The following is a 16,867-nucleotide window of genomic DNA, read 5'->3' on the forward strand; positions in this document are numbered from 1 at the left end:
CACAGAGAATCAATTTCATGCAACTGTGCCATGATACAAAATCAGCAGGACACTTTGGCTTTGTAAAAACCTTACACTTAACTAAAAGGCAATTTTGGTGGCCATCTATGAAAAAGGACATAGAAAGCTATGTGGGTAGCTGTCAAATTTGCGCGATGGCCAAAAGACTGCAAGAGAAACCGCCAGGTCTGTTACAACCGGTGGCAAACCCCTCAGCCCCATGGAAAGAAATAGCCATGGATTTTATCGTAGAACTGCCAGAAAGTAATGGAAACACCGTAGTCTGGACTGTAACAGATCTGTTCTCTAAGCAAGTACATTTCATACCTTGTCAAAAAATCCCGACCGCAAAAGCATTAGCAAAACTTTTTGTACAGCATATTTACAGATTGCACGGGGTACCACAACGCATCATATCTGACAGAGGGTTGCAATTTACGTCGGCATTTTGGAAAGAATTTTTATCCCTCTTAGGAACCACCCAAGGACTGTCATCTAGTCACCATCCTCAGACAGACGGAGCTTCTGAAAGACTTAATAATATACTTGAACAATATCTGAGATGCTTTATTAATTTTCAGCAGTCCGACTGGATGGACCTATTGCCTTTTGCAGAAGTAGCATATAATAATGCAGTCCACTCAAGCACAGGTTACACCCCTTTTCAAGTAGCTACAGGCCAGAGTTTCAACCCAATACCAGAACTAACCCCAAAAGAACCGGTCATCCCTGATCTGAAGGAATGGATTGCTCAATTACAAAATACATGGCCAATCGTTAGGAAAGCGTTGGAAGATGCCAGAAAAGCATACAAGACACAGGCAGACAAAAAAAGAACCGATCCCACACCATTTAGGGTAGGAGAGATGGTATATTTATCCGCAAAATACCTGAAATCACTCCAACCCTGTAAAAAACTAGGACCAAAATATATTGGACCCTTTCCAATTAAAAGAATCATAAACCCAGTAACAGTTGAATTAGAACTACCCAAAAATCTTAGACGAATACACCCAACCTTTCACTGCAGTTTATTAAAGAGAGAACAACAATCACCACTACGAGCAAAAATCCCACCACCACCACCCCCCATCATGGTGGAAGGAGAACAACATTTTGAAGTGAAAGAAATCTTAGATTCCAGAAAACACCATGGAACGATACAATATTTAGTGGCATGGAAACACCTCCCCTCCTCAGAAAATGAGTGGGTTAACAAGCTCCATGTTAAAGCACCTAAGTTGCTTAAGAGGTTTCATACAGAATATCCGAACAAACCAGGCTAACATTTATATGTTTTCTTTTCCCCACAGAAGGACTCATCTTTTTTCTGAAAGGAGAGCCGAATGTCAGATTCCATTTATATCACATTTCATAAATGTATAGGTAGAACATTGGGCTTATTCTGGGGATTCTGCCATCTCTCCGAGGGGGGGGAGAGGATGGTTACTTTAGGCGATCTTCAAACAACAGGGAACGTTTGAACTGGGGGAGAGAGGGGGAGAGACAGATCTGGATTGCATCTTCATTTACAACTGAAAAGGAAAGCAATAACCATAAAACCAAGGAGAGTTCCCTTTTCCATGGAAGGGCCTGACACCTAAGCAAATGATGGGAGCCTGACCAAATGGATGAGGGGAGGGGCTGAAATGGGAATGCTTTATATAGGATTGAAATGTAAGTTTGTTAGATTCCGTCTTGTATTGCCACAATCGATTCCATCCTAGTAAACATTTTCCTTTTGGACTAAACTTGCATCCAAGAGTTCTTATTTCCTAAGATGTGGATTGAGGTGGGTCCTGACATAGGGTCTCAACATCATTTTTACACCGTGGTGATCAAAACTGGATGCACTATTCCAAGTGGCTTTACCAAGGCATTGTAAAGTGGTAAAAGAATGGGATATATTCAACCTAAAGAAAGAAGGCTAAAGGAAAAAAATAATAAATACCTGAAGTGCTGTCACAAGAGAGTATGGATATATTCTCTTTAGTACCTAAAGGTAGGACAAGCACAAATGGGTGCAGGTTCTACAGAGGGATATCCAAATTTGAAATAAGGAAGATATTTGGTCCATGAGGACTATTCCGTGGTGGATTAATTTACCTGGAATCGTGAATGCCTTGTTACTGGAGATTTTCAAACAAAAATTGGACAGGGGAAATAAAGCTGACGTTGCTGAATTATGGTTGCAGGCAGATGGCTGCAATGGCCTGAGGATTTCTGCTCTGAGCAGGAAATTTGACTAGACCTCCAAGGCTGCTTCAATCTGATGTTTCTAACTGAATTTTATGTGTGTGGGGTGGGAGGAGGAAACTGGTAACATAAAATTTTGACAGCAGAAAATAGGGCTCCCTTTCATTGGTTTTGTTCATCCAGATATAAAAACAGAGAATTTATGAGCCTGAGGATTTCACTGAGCTACAACTCATTGATGGACATGATTGTTGATGATTGATTCTGCCTGTAACCATAATTCAGCAAGATCAGCAGCTTTATTTCAAGCCACAGATTCCCCTTCTGCACTTTACTTCCTTGTCTGCAATGCAGATATTTTTTAAGAGATTCTAGCCTCATTGCTTCAGAAGTTTATACTGACTGGGTAGGCTACCTATAACTGCTTATAAACTATAGTGCTCAGAAGTGGGGCACTTATCACTACAGCAGAAATGGGTGGCAAACTAAATGTTATTAAAGTTTTCTAGCTCTGCAGGCTGCTTGGATTTCCAGTGGTAGTACCAGTTTTTTAGTTTTTAGATCACTGCTGCATTCTCAGTTAACAAGAATTTATTTTATAATACATTTAGAAGACTAACATTTATCAAATAAACAAGTTATGAAGTGTTATGGAAAATAACGACAGTATTTGCTTTCCAAGTGCCTTTAAAAATACAGATGATTTATTGAGATTTAGTCAGACAAAAGGCTGTTGAATCTCAGTCTAGTGAAACATAGAGTTCACTAGGAGGCCTGCACAATAAGAACACGTCTCTTTCATGTTCGATGAGTTTCTCATTTTCCTGGAGATAGTAAGACTCAAAATTTAGGGCAGTTTTAATTACTGAAGCCATAATTTTTCACTGATTTGTGTTATTCCTATTATCTGATAACATTGCTCAGTTTCATATATTTTATCCTTACTTATTGTCAACTGGAGGCATAAATCTTTCAGTGAAGAAGATACAAATTGGTGAAAGGACAAGCTTTGCAAGGACCTGGTAATACTTGGAGTAGAGTTTGTTATGTATATACATAAACACTTAACATATTTGGAAGTGTGCAATCTTCCCACCCTTGAAGGGCCATCTGAGCAGCACTGAGACAAACACAAGAAAGTTTACCTTGTGAAGAGCAGCTGTACCATGTCGACCAAAGTATGCTCTGCAGATTTTCTCAATAACTCTGAAGACAAAAACAAATAACACAGGTATCATTATCCCATGTGATATTATCTAGAGGCTTTTTCATGTAGACTTCCCTCCAAGTGTTGTTTACAAAGGATTACTAGAAATTTATTAAAACCAATCCAGGCTCAGCTGTACAGAAAGAAAAGGAAAGATATACCAAGTAGCACTACACAGCTAGAGGAATGTAGAGATAAGAAAGGAAAAGACACACAGGAGCAGGAAATGATTAGCTAAGTTTACTACTTTTCTAAAAAAAAAAGAATGTATCATTTACATTCAGCATATTTTATGTTTTATTTTCCAGCATTCAGACTTATTAAATACAGTAATAATATGTGCCAAAATAATATGAATGTTTATGATTGGTTTGTTTATATTGCAGACCTACCACTAAGCCTCATCTCAAAGCATATACGGAAGCAAGACTGCATGATTTCACACACAGATTCATTTGTGAGGTGAGCTCCAACCGGAGCGAGGAGGAGCGTCCTCAAGACCTGAAAGAAGAAAAAATCAATATGAAATGTTATATTCTAATCAGATTTTAATACCACAGAAATTCATATGATATAACAAAGAAAGTTTTTAAATATCAACTAAACAGTGGAAGAATACTTCTTTTAAGTATCATTTAGACCAAAGTTCCCCAACATTTCCAGCTTTGAGGACCGGCGGGGGGAGGGGTGTTTCTGTGTGAGCAGCTGGCAAGCACACATGTACGCGCACAGCTCCATTTGCACAAGTGGCGTGCACGCATACCTACAGCTCACATGAATGGAGCACATGTGCATGTGCTTCCCTACTGCTCACACAAGTGAGGATGCATGTCCATGTGCTGGCTGTTTCAACGGCCCAGTTACAACCCCCACACAGCCCACTAGTGGGCCATGGCCCACAGGTTGGAGACCCCTGATTTAGACAACTGGTCCTATATAATTGAGAGCAAAAATATCCTTTCCCTGCCACAGATTGCTTGGATACAGCATGAAGTCTGAACAAAACATTTGCCAAACCAATTTCTATGAACAGAGATTGAGATATAGTTTGTGAATCCTTAAAATTACACATAATCTTTAAGAACTCTGACTAACATTGTAGTCTTGAGTTTTAGGTAGGTCAATGAATAAAGTTTGGTAAGTAAACAATATACAAAATAACACGTTATTGTCTTATTGAGTCAATGAAGCCTTTGCTGGAAAAAGTGTATGAATTGTAGTATGTATTAACACCTCTTTCAACACAGTGATTCAAATGTTGATGAACCACACATATCAGACTGAGGTTTTGGCTATACCTCTTTTATAACTTTCAACTTGTTGATATTTTGTGGCTGTCTGGTGTAAAATACATAAAATTTAATTGTATTAAAGTCAAAGCATTCCATTTTCATGTACCAAAATCCAAAATCTGAGATTTCTTCGGTTTTGGTCATTCTGTTATACTCCATGACTTTCATTTAATTTTCAGCTCACAGACATATATTCTATAGCTTTCCTGTACATTTGCTGGTATAATTCAGAAATCATTTTTCCTTCAGTGACTGCAAATTAGCCCCAAACTATGATAATCCCATTATCATGATAATTCATAGTTGTTCAAAAGACTGTGGAATCTTTCAGGCAGGATGAGATAGGCAACAATGGGCTTTCTGGAGACCAGTGGATTCCTTATTGTATCTTTCCATGCATACTACTCTTGTTCAGTGTTTTCCTTATAAAAGACCAAAGAATCCTAATATGAAACAATGAAAATGCCTGCAGTTCCTTTGTCAATATTCTGGAATTCTTTGCAGCCTCCCAGAGTGAAGCATACTTTGCACCTAGGATATTCCTGGATGGATGGGTAACTATGGTATTACATTTCCTCTTTTTCCCTTCATATATACTGTCTATTTGTAGATTTAAAGACAAGTTTTATCCTATCAATCACATAGAAAATAACTTTCTTACATATATCCATAGTTTTTAGTTTATACATATTCTAATTGTTTTTAACATACAATCTTTTAGACAATGACCTAATCGATTTTTCAATTTTAATCTCCAAACATTTAGATTTAACATTTGATACTTACCATTCCCAAGATTTTTAATGTACTCCCAATTCATCTATCACCATTCCTCACAAAATCTAATATTCAAAATACATATCCCATTTACTTAACTTCTCACCCTCTATGTCAACAAATTAAGGATACAATATGATATCCTTCCTTTTTGCTAGTTTTCAATTGTTTTTTTAAGTAGTAATCAAAATTTCTTTTTATTTCAATATTTAATACTTCCTCTCTTCCTCTTTTTATCTACTATTTCTTGCTTAAACTGATAATTTTCATTTCTAACATTCCATATAGACCTATGTATTACTTTCAACAATAGGTTTTTAGCTTGTCTACATTACTCACCTTTACATGTCCTTTATGCACAAATCAATATTCAAATTAGTTAAATTTGCTAAATTTTAATGGGTTTAATAGGTTTTTAGCTTGTCTACATTACTCACCTTTACATGACCTTTATGCACAAATCAATATTCAAATTAGTTAAATTTGCTAAATTTTAATGACCAAATTTTTTTCTTTATCTCAGTTCATAACAATGTCTTGTGTTCAACCTACACATCTTATCTATTTAAGTACATTCTGTTTCAGATTTCAATAAGATGGTCAAAACTCCATTCTTCTTGAGTCTTATTCTGGCTTTTTTCCTTTGCCAAATCATCTTTCATGTCCTTGTTTTTGGGTCATTGAACCAGTCTCCTTGTAATATCATGTATATTAATTGATATTGGCAAAATCATCCATCGCTATTTTTTTGAGAGGACTTGTAGATCTAGTGGGTCGTCTCTTTATTCTTCCATATCGACGTAGTTGTTCTGAATTGTTTGTCTTCTCATCCAACTGTTCTTTTTCTAGATCCTCTAGTTCCTTCTGAATTGTATAAGAAACCTTTTCCTTTTTCCAAGTTGTCAATGTGTTTTCTGGATTTTCAAATATCAATATTTTTTAATAGTAGATTCTTCTGTCATCATACTTGAATGTTTCATTTTTTCTATTGTATTTTAGATGATTCTTTAATTGTGGTCAAAGTTTGGATTTTCATATCTGGGCTGCCTTCTTGTTCCTTCAGATAGCCTCTTAGTATTGCATTGGTTGTGGTAACAATTTGGATTAGTGTTTTCAACATAGGGAGAGTTTGTTGATCTTCCTCCATAAATAAAGTTTGTTCCTGGTCTTCTTCCATAATGGTATTTTAAGCTAAAGGCTTTACACTTGGAAAATCCAAAAGAGAGAATTTTTTTTTCTAGGTAGAGAACACAAAGCCTTTCACAGCTGTTGTTTCAAAGTTCTCAAGATTATGTATCTTATCTATTTCCCTGGACAGTCAGCCAGGCCCCTTTTAAAGTTTCCCTTTGAGTCCCAAAGTTGTCTTAATCTTTTCAGTTTTTCTTTTTCTTTTTCAAAAGAAAGAATCCAGATTTCCAACAGAAGTAGACAATGAAAAATAGGAAATAAAAAAATCTTCCAATCCACATGCTTTGAGAAATAAAGTTCCAATTGGGATTCAGTTACTTTTTCAACCAACGCCCCTGGGTATTTAGTCACCGCTCTTTCTGGAGGGAGGGTAATAGTCCCCCTTCCCTCACTGCAGGGGGGAGAATGCTTACAAGCTTAAGGAGTTACAGAAAGTAATTAGGGTATAAAAGAGGTAAATCTCACCCAGTCTCTTCCGTGCTGCTTTAAGAGTTGCCTGGTGGAAAATGTGACTTCAGCTGTTCACAGCCTAGGGATTAGCCATAATGGCCGGTCCTTTTGTCCGCCGGTTTGGAGGGATCGCCAGGTTTAACAGGAGAGTTGCGGCTCTCCCATGATCCAACGAGCGCCCCTCCTTGCTGGTCGCCTCTTCAGGGCGACTTTCGGCCCTTCTCGGGGGCCCTCAGTGATGCGAAACTGAACGGGGGAGAGAGAGCAAGTCTCCCAGCTGTCCATAGCGACTGCATGACAAACCGGAAGCCCCCATGGTATTGCATTTTATTTTCAGTCTGTACATTATTTATTTCACAGTGGACTGGCAATGAAGTATGTTATTTGGCAATAGTTTTGTAACCTGAGTATTAATGACCATTTTTCTAAGAACTGCAGGGATCTCTTTTGATCAGGGCATGATTCATTTCCATAAAATATATTGTGAAGACTCCCAAGGAGATAACCAATGTTCAGTTTTTATAGAGAAAGCCATATTAAATTCATATCTTATTGTCTAGAACAGTGCTTTTCAACCTTTTCACAGATTGTACCACTTTAGGACATGGCAATATTCGAGTACCACAGTGGCTTAGCAAGGTGTCAAAAACTTGATTACCAAAAAAAAGGGAAAAAAGTGGTAAAGTACACCTACTTACCACACTTTTAATGGGAAACTTGTGCCTGTTTCTCTGACATTAACCTCTGCACTCATGGCTAGAGAGTGCTTACTGATAAAATTAAGTCAGATTCCAGCTGAAGACAATTCCTTTCCTTAGTTTTTATACATGTCGATGAAGAAAACACCTACTTGCATACGTATGTGGAACCAAATGGCAGTAATGCTACAATAGCTTTTCCCCCAACTTCCGGGTACAGTTTTGCAACTTGGCTCCAGAACTCGGTCAGTGTTTTTTCATTAAAAAGTTCCTTCAAATTGCAGTCTGATAAACACATTATAACTGTGGCCCTGCAGCAACCAATTAATTCATTTAGCTTTTCAAATATGTCAGCCAAATAGCCAACACAGGACACCCAGAAGACATTTTTAAACTTCCTGAGGAATGTTTCATCAGCCCTAGCAGAAGTTTAAAAATGTCTTCTGGGTATCAGGAACAGGTGCTTTTCATCTTGTAGCTCGAATAACCTCAATAATGTTTCACCTCTCGATAACCAATGTAGTTCTGTATGAAAGAAAAGAGTGCTATGCTCAGAGTCCAAATCCTTTCATAATTGTCAGAATAAACATCATTCAATGGCCGGCTTTTGATGAAATGTATTATTTTTGCAGCATCCTCCAAAATCTCATGTAACAATGGGCTCTTTCGTTTAGAAGCAAGTGCATGTCTATGCAAGATACAATGCTTTGAAACAACAAAAAATTTCTTGTCTTAGCTCATCCTATCACGCCTGAGGTTCTTCCTGAAATAGCTGATGCACCATCAGAAGAAATTGCTACACACCAAGTCCATAATATTCCATAATTTTTTCACTGAAAAAATTGTCAATTATTGTGAATATCTTTCCCAGTCTTTCTGCCAGGTAGTGGGCAGCAAAATAATAAGTGTTCCAGTATACCGTCTGAATCAGGAATATGCACAAAGACAATTAATTGCGCTTCACCAGCAATGTCAATGTTTTCTTCCAATTGAAATGCAAATTTTTCTGCTGCTGTGATTTTTTTCCACCACTTATTGAGTAAGTCTTTGGACAGTCAGAACATGGAATATTACAAATAGCATCAGTCATTTTTCATCAGAGAATTGAAGTAACTGCAATGGCAAAGGGAACCACAACTTCTTCAATGATTATGTGAGGCTTATTTCATTTAGCTGCTATCAAGGACAATTTATAGGATGCTTCCAGACATTTTTTTGAGATGGTTGTGGACTTCACGAAAGTAGCACAATGTTTTATAAGTTCGTCTCTCTTCTTTACGAAAAATGCCACTGGCTTTTTGGCATGCTATGTTTTGTTGTTAAATGTCTCTGGAGCAAAGGCTTGATGGAATGCTTGAATAGTACTTCATTGCAGATAACAAAAATAGGAAGCTGCTGATTGTTTTCTTCCCACAAAATAAAATTCAAACTTCAAATAATCTTCACTGTATTTTTGATTAGTTGCCAATTTTTATTTCTTCAGTGGCAGTTCCTTTGATGAATCACTTTCCCTTTGCACTGACGAAAGTATGATGAATTTATCCATATTTATTAATGTGCATCACTACTTTGGTCTCACACTGCCACACAGAGCGGTAGCAAAACTGAATAACTGGAAAGGAGAAAAATGACAAGCCAGATGGTGAGGAGAAATCTGGTGACCTGTCATGACTGGTAAACATAGGCGCATATGAGTGGAGCCGACGTATCAGACATTTGATGTTGAAGTTTCTTGCCTTTTCTTATATGTTCTCCGGCTATTTTCAGTGCAACAAGAAATGATGAGTCATCAGTTGAAAGCCTTCAACTCCTCCATAGAAAATGCGGAAACAAATCCATGGCAAGTCTTTCCAATCCAAAGAATAATACATGATGACTCATGGATTTGACTGCATTTCATATGCAAAACGCTGAGAAAAGTCTAATGGTTTTATCTTGTCTAAGACGATGTCATGTACCACCTGCCATGTGCCAAAGTAACACCAGTGATATGCATACTGATTGAAACACTGGTCTAGAACATCTGAATCAACTTACTTCCCAAAAAATAACCATTCTAGTTTCACATTTTTTTCATAACAAAATTAGAAAATGTTTACTAAAGATGTTCAATTTTTGTGTGTCATATGTTTAGTCAGAATCTCTTAACAGGATTCCCATGAATTCAGATGAAGTTCTGATCACAATGTACATCACAGTTTTGCAGGATACATATAATCCAAAAGATTTCCACCATGTCTAGCATACCTGCAAGATTTTCATCAAGACAACCTCATCACTTGCAGGATCTGTGCCCACAAATCGGGCATGTGTTACAGCATCTGCCACGTTTTCCATTCCCTCAGCTGTGCCCTCATGATTTGAATCTATGAACACAAAATAATAAAGTTCAGAGTAAACAGACTTTTTAGTAAAATATGCCACATTTATATTCATGGGGGGATGTTAAGTGACGACTACCTTCATTATCAATATTTTTATTTTTAGCCATATAAAATACAAAACAATCCTATTTATTATAAAAACCAATCAGAATTTCAGTTCTTCTGGGATCATAAATATATAATTCTCAGGCAAAGAATGGTTCTCTAAGTCATCAGTTTTAGTTGATAATAAAATTGAAAATATTCTCAATCCATACCTATTAGTCCATATGAAAGGAATTTGTTTACTGATGTCAAAGCCAGTCCAGTAATCGGGCCTGTAGTATCTTCTGATCGAATAACTTCCAGAAAAGGTCGAAGAAAAACAATAGCTTCAATGGCTGAAAGTTCTAAATCAGAAGACAAAATTAAACATCATAAAAATTACTTGTACAACAGAGAAAAGATTCCTCCAGTGAAGGAAGAATCATGCTGAGATTCAAGTCTGGCAGCCCCAAGATGAGTTGGCTGGTTTATTTATTCACGCTTATATTCAAATAAACTACACAAAGAAATCTAAAAAGTTCTTTGTCTTACAGTGAAGGAAAGAACTATTTGATCTCCTGCTGATATTGTACATTTACCCACTGACAAAGAAATGATCAGTCTATAATTTTAATGCTAGGTTTATTTTAACAGTGAGAGACAGAATAACAACAAAAATCCAGAAAAACACATTTCAAAAAAGATATAAATTGATTTGCATTTTAATGAGTGAAATAAGTATTTGATCCCCTTTCAAATCAGCAAGATTTCTGGCTCCCAGGTGTCTTTTATATAGGTAACGAGCTGAGATTAGAAGCACTCTCTTAAAGGGAGTTCTCCTAATCTCATCTTGTTACCTGTATAAAAGACACCTGTCCACAGAAGCAATCAATCAATCAGATTCCAAACTCTCCACCAAGGCCAAGACCAAAGAGCTGCCAAAGATGTCAGGGGCAAGATTGTAGACCTACATACACAAGGTTGGAAAGGGCTACAAGACTATTGCCAAGCAGCTTGGTGAGAAAGTGACAACAGTTGGTGTGATTATTTGCAAATGGAAGAAACACAAAATAACTATCAATCTCCCTTAATCTGGGGCTCCATGCAAGATCTCACCTCGTGGGATTTCAATGATCATGAGAACAGTGAGGAATCAACTACACGGGATGATCTTGTCAATGATCTCATGGCAGCTGGAACCATAGTCATCAAGAAAACAATTGGAGTGAAATACTGCAGCATCCGCAAGGTCCCGCTGCTCAAAAAAGCACATGTACAGGCCTGTCTGAAGTCTGTCAATAAACATCTGAATGATTGAGAGGAGAACTGGGTGAAAGTGTTATGGTCAGATGAGACTAAAATCGAGTTCTTTGGCATAAACTCAACTCGCCATGTGTGGAGGAGGAGGAATGCTGCCTATGACCCCAAGAACACCATCCTCACCGTCAAACATGGAGGTAGAAACATTATGCTTTGGGGGTATTTTTCTGCTAAGGGGGCATCAAAGGGACAATGGACGGGGGCACGTACTGTCAAATCTTGGGCGAGAACCTCCTTCCCTCAGCCAGAGCATTGAAAATGGGTCATGGATGGGTATTCCAACATGGCAATGACCCAAAACACATGGCTAAGGCAACAAAGGAGCGTCTCAAGAAGCAGCACACTGACAGCTGGCTGGTGTCATGGCGACACAGGTGAGGGAAAGCGGAGCTCCGCTTCCCATGGCTGATTTCATCCTGCCAGGGGGTCCTAAGGGGCCAAAAGTTGCCCCAGAGAGGTGGCAATAAAGGAGGGAATCCTTGTTGATCATGGGCAGACGGCGGTCAGCCCGTTCAATCCAAAGAAACCCCTCCAAACCAAAAGGAGAAAGACAGACCGCATCTATGCAACCTGTTAGGAAGTTAGTGACAGCCGGAAGGCCGCTGATCAGTGCCAATCAGCAGATTAGCAACACCATGTTTTGGAACTGGGTGAGACTATTATTCTCTTTCTCTCTAATATTTTGCAAATTTATTCTCTGGAACAGATACATTCACAAAAGGCAAGAATTCCCCAGACATGATTGGAGGAAGGGGACTTCTGCGGCAGTAAAAACTCTCAGGGGAATTAGAATGGAGAATATAGAATGTTGAATCAGAATTAATATAAAGATATTGTTTTGGTAAATTTGAACAATCTTGAGAATTGCTAAGTTGTGTTTGAAAAAACAACCAGCTGAGAATAATTTTAATGAATAATTTCTGATTTGAGCCTTTCCCATTTGATCCGAGGAAACCCTCCAAACTGGCAGGGAAAAGACTGGCTACATTCATGTAGCCAGTCAGAAGCTGCTGTCAATGGAAGACAACATGCACTATTAAGCAATCTTACAGCAACGTGGATGAAACTGGGTGAGACCTAAGCCTCTCTTTATGACTTTAAGACCTCTTCTTGAAAATCTGCCCAAAGCACTCCCGATGAGGGAAAGGGAATTTCCGCCCCATTCCCTCAGGAAAAGAGAAGCGGCAAATTAATTACTAGGGGACTGTTTGTGTGTGTGTGTGTGTGTGTGTGTGTGTGTGTGTGTGTGTGTGTGTGTGTTGGAAAATTGAGGACAAAGTGTTTTTAAGACCTTTTTTTAAAAAAAAACTTCGAAAGTTTACAATATAAGTTTTGGATTTAAAAACTGAAAAATGGATAGTGACTTCTAGTGGCGAATTACGGCATTACAACTTATATAAGTCTAAAAGAAACGTGGCTTGAAGCCAAGAGTTAGATAAGACTTTGGCTGGCCTTGGAAGCTTTTACTTTTGAGAATTGCAGCTGAAAAAAAGGAACAGACTTGGGGGCTGCTTATCTGTGTGGCAGAGATGATAATATTACTCTAAAATTGGCCTGTCTGAACTATGAACACAAATACTGACTTTCAGAACTATATTGTAGAACTATTTTCCTGTAGAAGAAACATAAACTATTGCTGATATGATGGAACACTTTGGATTATAAATCTTGATTGTTAAACAACCTGTAATGGTTCTTTTTCCTCCATGGACAGAAAGGATATATTTCTCATTGCACAGAAAAATTTGAATTTTACTTATATCTACTTAGGGGAGGTTTAAAAATGGCTAGTTGGATGGATAAATTTATAAAGGCTACTTACAAAAAATAAAATGGATGTTCCATAGTTAGCTCTAAATAGTAAAAAAACAACCTTAACATTTATCTCAAGAAGCCTGTTTGCCATATCACCAAGAAAATACTGATGAACCACAGAGAGAAATTCTCTCTATGTTGAAATTAATACAAGAAACAATTGCTCTAGCTCATGATGAATTAAAAATAATACAAAGGAGAAAAAAGAACATTTTTTTAAATTTAAATTTACAAACTCAGAAAATAACTACAGAGAAGGAACCTGCAACCCAGAAAATAGAAGGAAAACTAGAGAATGCTGACACAAACATTGAGGATCTAAAGGAAGAAACTTAACGACCAGACTCAGATAAATGAAGACTTAGAAGACACAACGATAATATTGGAAATGGAAAAGACATTTTACAAACCAAGGTTTCAGAACACATTTGAGCATAAGGAAGAAGAGCTGATGGAATGGAAGATAAAGCTGTTAACAGAACTGTGGGGAACTGGAGAAGGAGGGAGGATGTTTACTTTAACTAAATTGTTTCTCTTGTTTCAAATAATATACACAAAAATAGAGGAAGAATTATTTGATGATCCAAATGCACTGTCTTGGCAAGTTAGTTGGCAAAAGAAGAAAGCTAGAGTAAGACTGAAGGAAACAGAAGCTTTGATCTATTAGAGAGGATGTTATATTACCAATTAGATGTTTGAATATGGTTAACAATAGATTGCTAGACACAGAAGTATTATTATAACTAGATAGATAGGATTTATAATCAAAATATCTTATCTTGGTATGAAAAGGGAAATAAGAATATGCTAAGAATGGACTTCCGGTTGGCATTTCCTGGCGATGCAGACGCTTGAGGACAGGGCTCCGTCTCTCCCGTCTGGTTTCCTCCTGCTGGGGGACCCTGGAAAGGGTCAAAAGTCGCCCCATAGAGGCAGCAAGCAAGAAGGGGATGCTCATTGATCGCTGGGGGATGGCGCCCCCCCGCCTGTTTGATCTGAGGAAGCCCTCCAAACCGGTAGGGGAAAAATGCTGCATTGATGTAGCCAGCCCTAAGCTGTGGACTACAGAAGTCAACAAGCACTACAAAGCATTTTTACAGCAATGTGGATGAAACTGGATGAGACCTGATTCTTTCTTTATGATCTTGAGACCTCTTCCTGAAAAGCTGCCAAAAGTATTTCCCCCAATGAAAGAGGGAAAGGGAATTTTTGCCCCACTCCCTCAGAAAAGTGGCAAATTAATACTTGGGGATACTGGCGAACCAACTGGAACTAAAATATACTTAAACTTTGAAAATTTGGGGACTGAAAGTATTTTTAAGACCTTTTTATTTTTATTTCTTCTAAAGAAAAAGACTTGAAAAGTTTAACTATATATTTTGGATTTAAAAACCAGAAAGTGGTGTTGATGGCATCTAGTGGTGAATTATGGCACTACAACTTTTTTATGTCTAAAAGAAATCTGGCTTGAAGCCCAGAATTAGATAACGTTTTGACTGGCCTTGGAATTATTTTATTATTGAAAATTACAGTTGAGGGGGAAAAAAGGAACAGGCTTACGGGCTGCTTATCTATGTGGCAGAGATGATAAACATTTTAAACTTGTTGTTGTTGTTAGCTGCAAAGTCGTGTCCGACCCATCGTGACCCTATGGACAATGTTCCTCCAGGCCTTCCTGTCCTCTACCATCTTCTGGAGTCCATTTAAGCTCACGCCTACTGCTTCAGTGACTCCATCCAGCCACCTCATTCTCTGTCGTCCCCTTCTTCTCTTGCCCTCAATCTTCCCAAGCATTAGGCTCTTCTCCAGTGAGTCCTTCCTTCTCATTAGGTGGCCAAAGTATTTGAGTTTTAGCTTTAGGATCTGGCCTTCTAAAGAGCAGTCAGGGTTGATCTCCTCTAGGACTGACCAGTTTGATCGCCTTGCAGTCCAAGGGACTCGCAGGAGTCTTCTCCAGCACCACAGCTCAAAGGCCTCAATTCTTTGGCACTCAGCCTTTTTTATGGTCCAACTTTCACTGCCATACATTCAAACTGGGAAGACCATAGCCTTGACTATACGCACTTTTCTTGACAGGGTGATGTGTCTGCTTTTTAGTGTGCTGTCTAGATTTGCCATGGCTTTCCTCCCCAGGAGCGTCTTTTAATTTCTTGGCTACAGTCTATTTTAAAATTGGCCTGTCTGAATTTTGAACATAAATACTGACTTCCAGAACTGTATTGTGGATTTATTTATTTATTTTGGTAGAAGAAATATATGGAACACTTTGGATTATAAATTTTGGCTGTTAAACAACCCTCAATGATTTTTTTTCTCCCTGGACAGAAGGGATATATTTCTTATTGGACAGAAAAATATGAACTTTACTTATATCTGCTTAGGGGAGATTCAGGTATGGGCAGTCGGTTGGATAAATCTATAAAGGCTACTTATAAAGCTAAAATAAAATACAACAAAATAAAATGGATATTTCAGACTCAGCATTAAATAGTAAAACATCATCTTTAACATCTGTTCCCAGCAGCCTTAACTTGTCATATCACCAAGCAAATACTGATGAAACACATAAAGAAATATTCTCTATGCTGAAATTAATACAAAAACAATTATTCTAGTTTGTGAACAGGTTACTAATAACACAAAGGAGATAAAAGAACAACTCTCTAACTCAAATCTAAAACTTAGAAGGCAACTACAGAGAAGGAACCAGCAACCCAGAAAATAGAAGGAAAACTAGAGAATGCCGAGACACACATTAATGATTTAAAGGAGGAAATATATTGTCAGACTCAGATAAATGAAAACAATATAACGATAATATTGGAAATGGAAAAGACTTTTTATAAACCAAGGTTTCAGAACATACTGGATAAGAAAGGAGAGCTGATGGAATGGAAGATAAAGTCGTTAACAGAACTGTGGGGAACCAGAGAAGAATATTAATGGGCTAGCTCTTCTAAAAGCATTTTAACCAAATTGTTTTTCTTGTTCCAAATAATATATATAAAAATAGAGGAAGAATTTTTTTGATGACCTAAATGCACTAACTTGGAAAATTAGTTGGCAAAGAAAAAAAGCTAGAGTAACACTGAAGGAAATAGAAGTTTTGACCTATTAGAGGGGATGGTATATTATTGATTAGAGGTTTGAATATGGTTAAGAATAGATTGTTAGAAATAGAAGTATTATCATAATCAGACAGTTAGGATTTGTAATCAGAATATTATATCTTGGTATGAAAAGGGAAATAAGAATATGTTAAGAATTTTGAATAAGGGATTCTTTTGGTTGCCCAAATATTACTTGTTTTGAAATTAGAAATGATTGGATACTTTGAACATAGATGGGGAATTAAAATTGAAAAAAAGCAAAAATAGGACATGGATTAAATATGTGGAAATTGAATGCAAATGCAATTAAGATATGCTTTGGCTAGGAAAGATATTTTAAACAGATATTACTAATATGATTAGAAAAATGTAATAAATGTTGATATGCAATTGTATGTTTTCTAAC

General features: G+C 37.4%; 1 protein-coding gene across 5 annotated transcripts in view; it reads right to left on the reverse strand.

Annotated features, from left to right (window-relative positions):
* GBF1 (golgi brefeldin A resistant guanine nucleotide exchange factor 1) overlaps positions 1 to 16,867 on the reverse strand; it is a 309,656-nt gene that overhangs the window by 205,416 nt on the left and 87,373 nt on the right. For all 5 annotated transcript variants that reach the window (XM_081329572.1, XM_081329571.1, XM_081329569.1 and 2 more), the window contains exons 4-7: positions 10,450 to 10,581; positions 10,056 to 10,174; positions 3,796 to 3,904; positions 3,342 to 3,402 (exon numbers count right to left, since the gene is read on the reverse strand). In XM_081329572.1, coding sequence (XP_081185698.1) covers positions 3,342 to 3,402; positions 3,796 to 3,904; positions 10,056 to 10,174; positions 10,450 to 10,581 — 421 coding nt within the window. The remainder of the gene's footprint in view (positions 1 to 3,341; positions 3,403 to 3,795; positions 3,905 to 10,055; positions 10,175 to 10,449; positions 10,582 to 16,867) is intronic.

The sequence above is a fragment of the Vipera berus genome, assembly GCF_964194415.1.
Source record: "Vipera berus genome assembly, chromosome: 5".
Classification (NCBI taxonomy): domain Eukaryota; kingdom Metazoa; phylum Chordata; class Lepidosauria; order Squamata; family Viperidae; genus Vipera; species Vipera berus.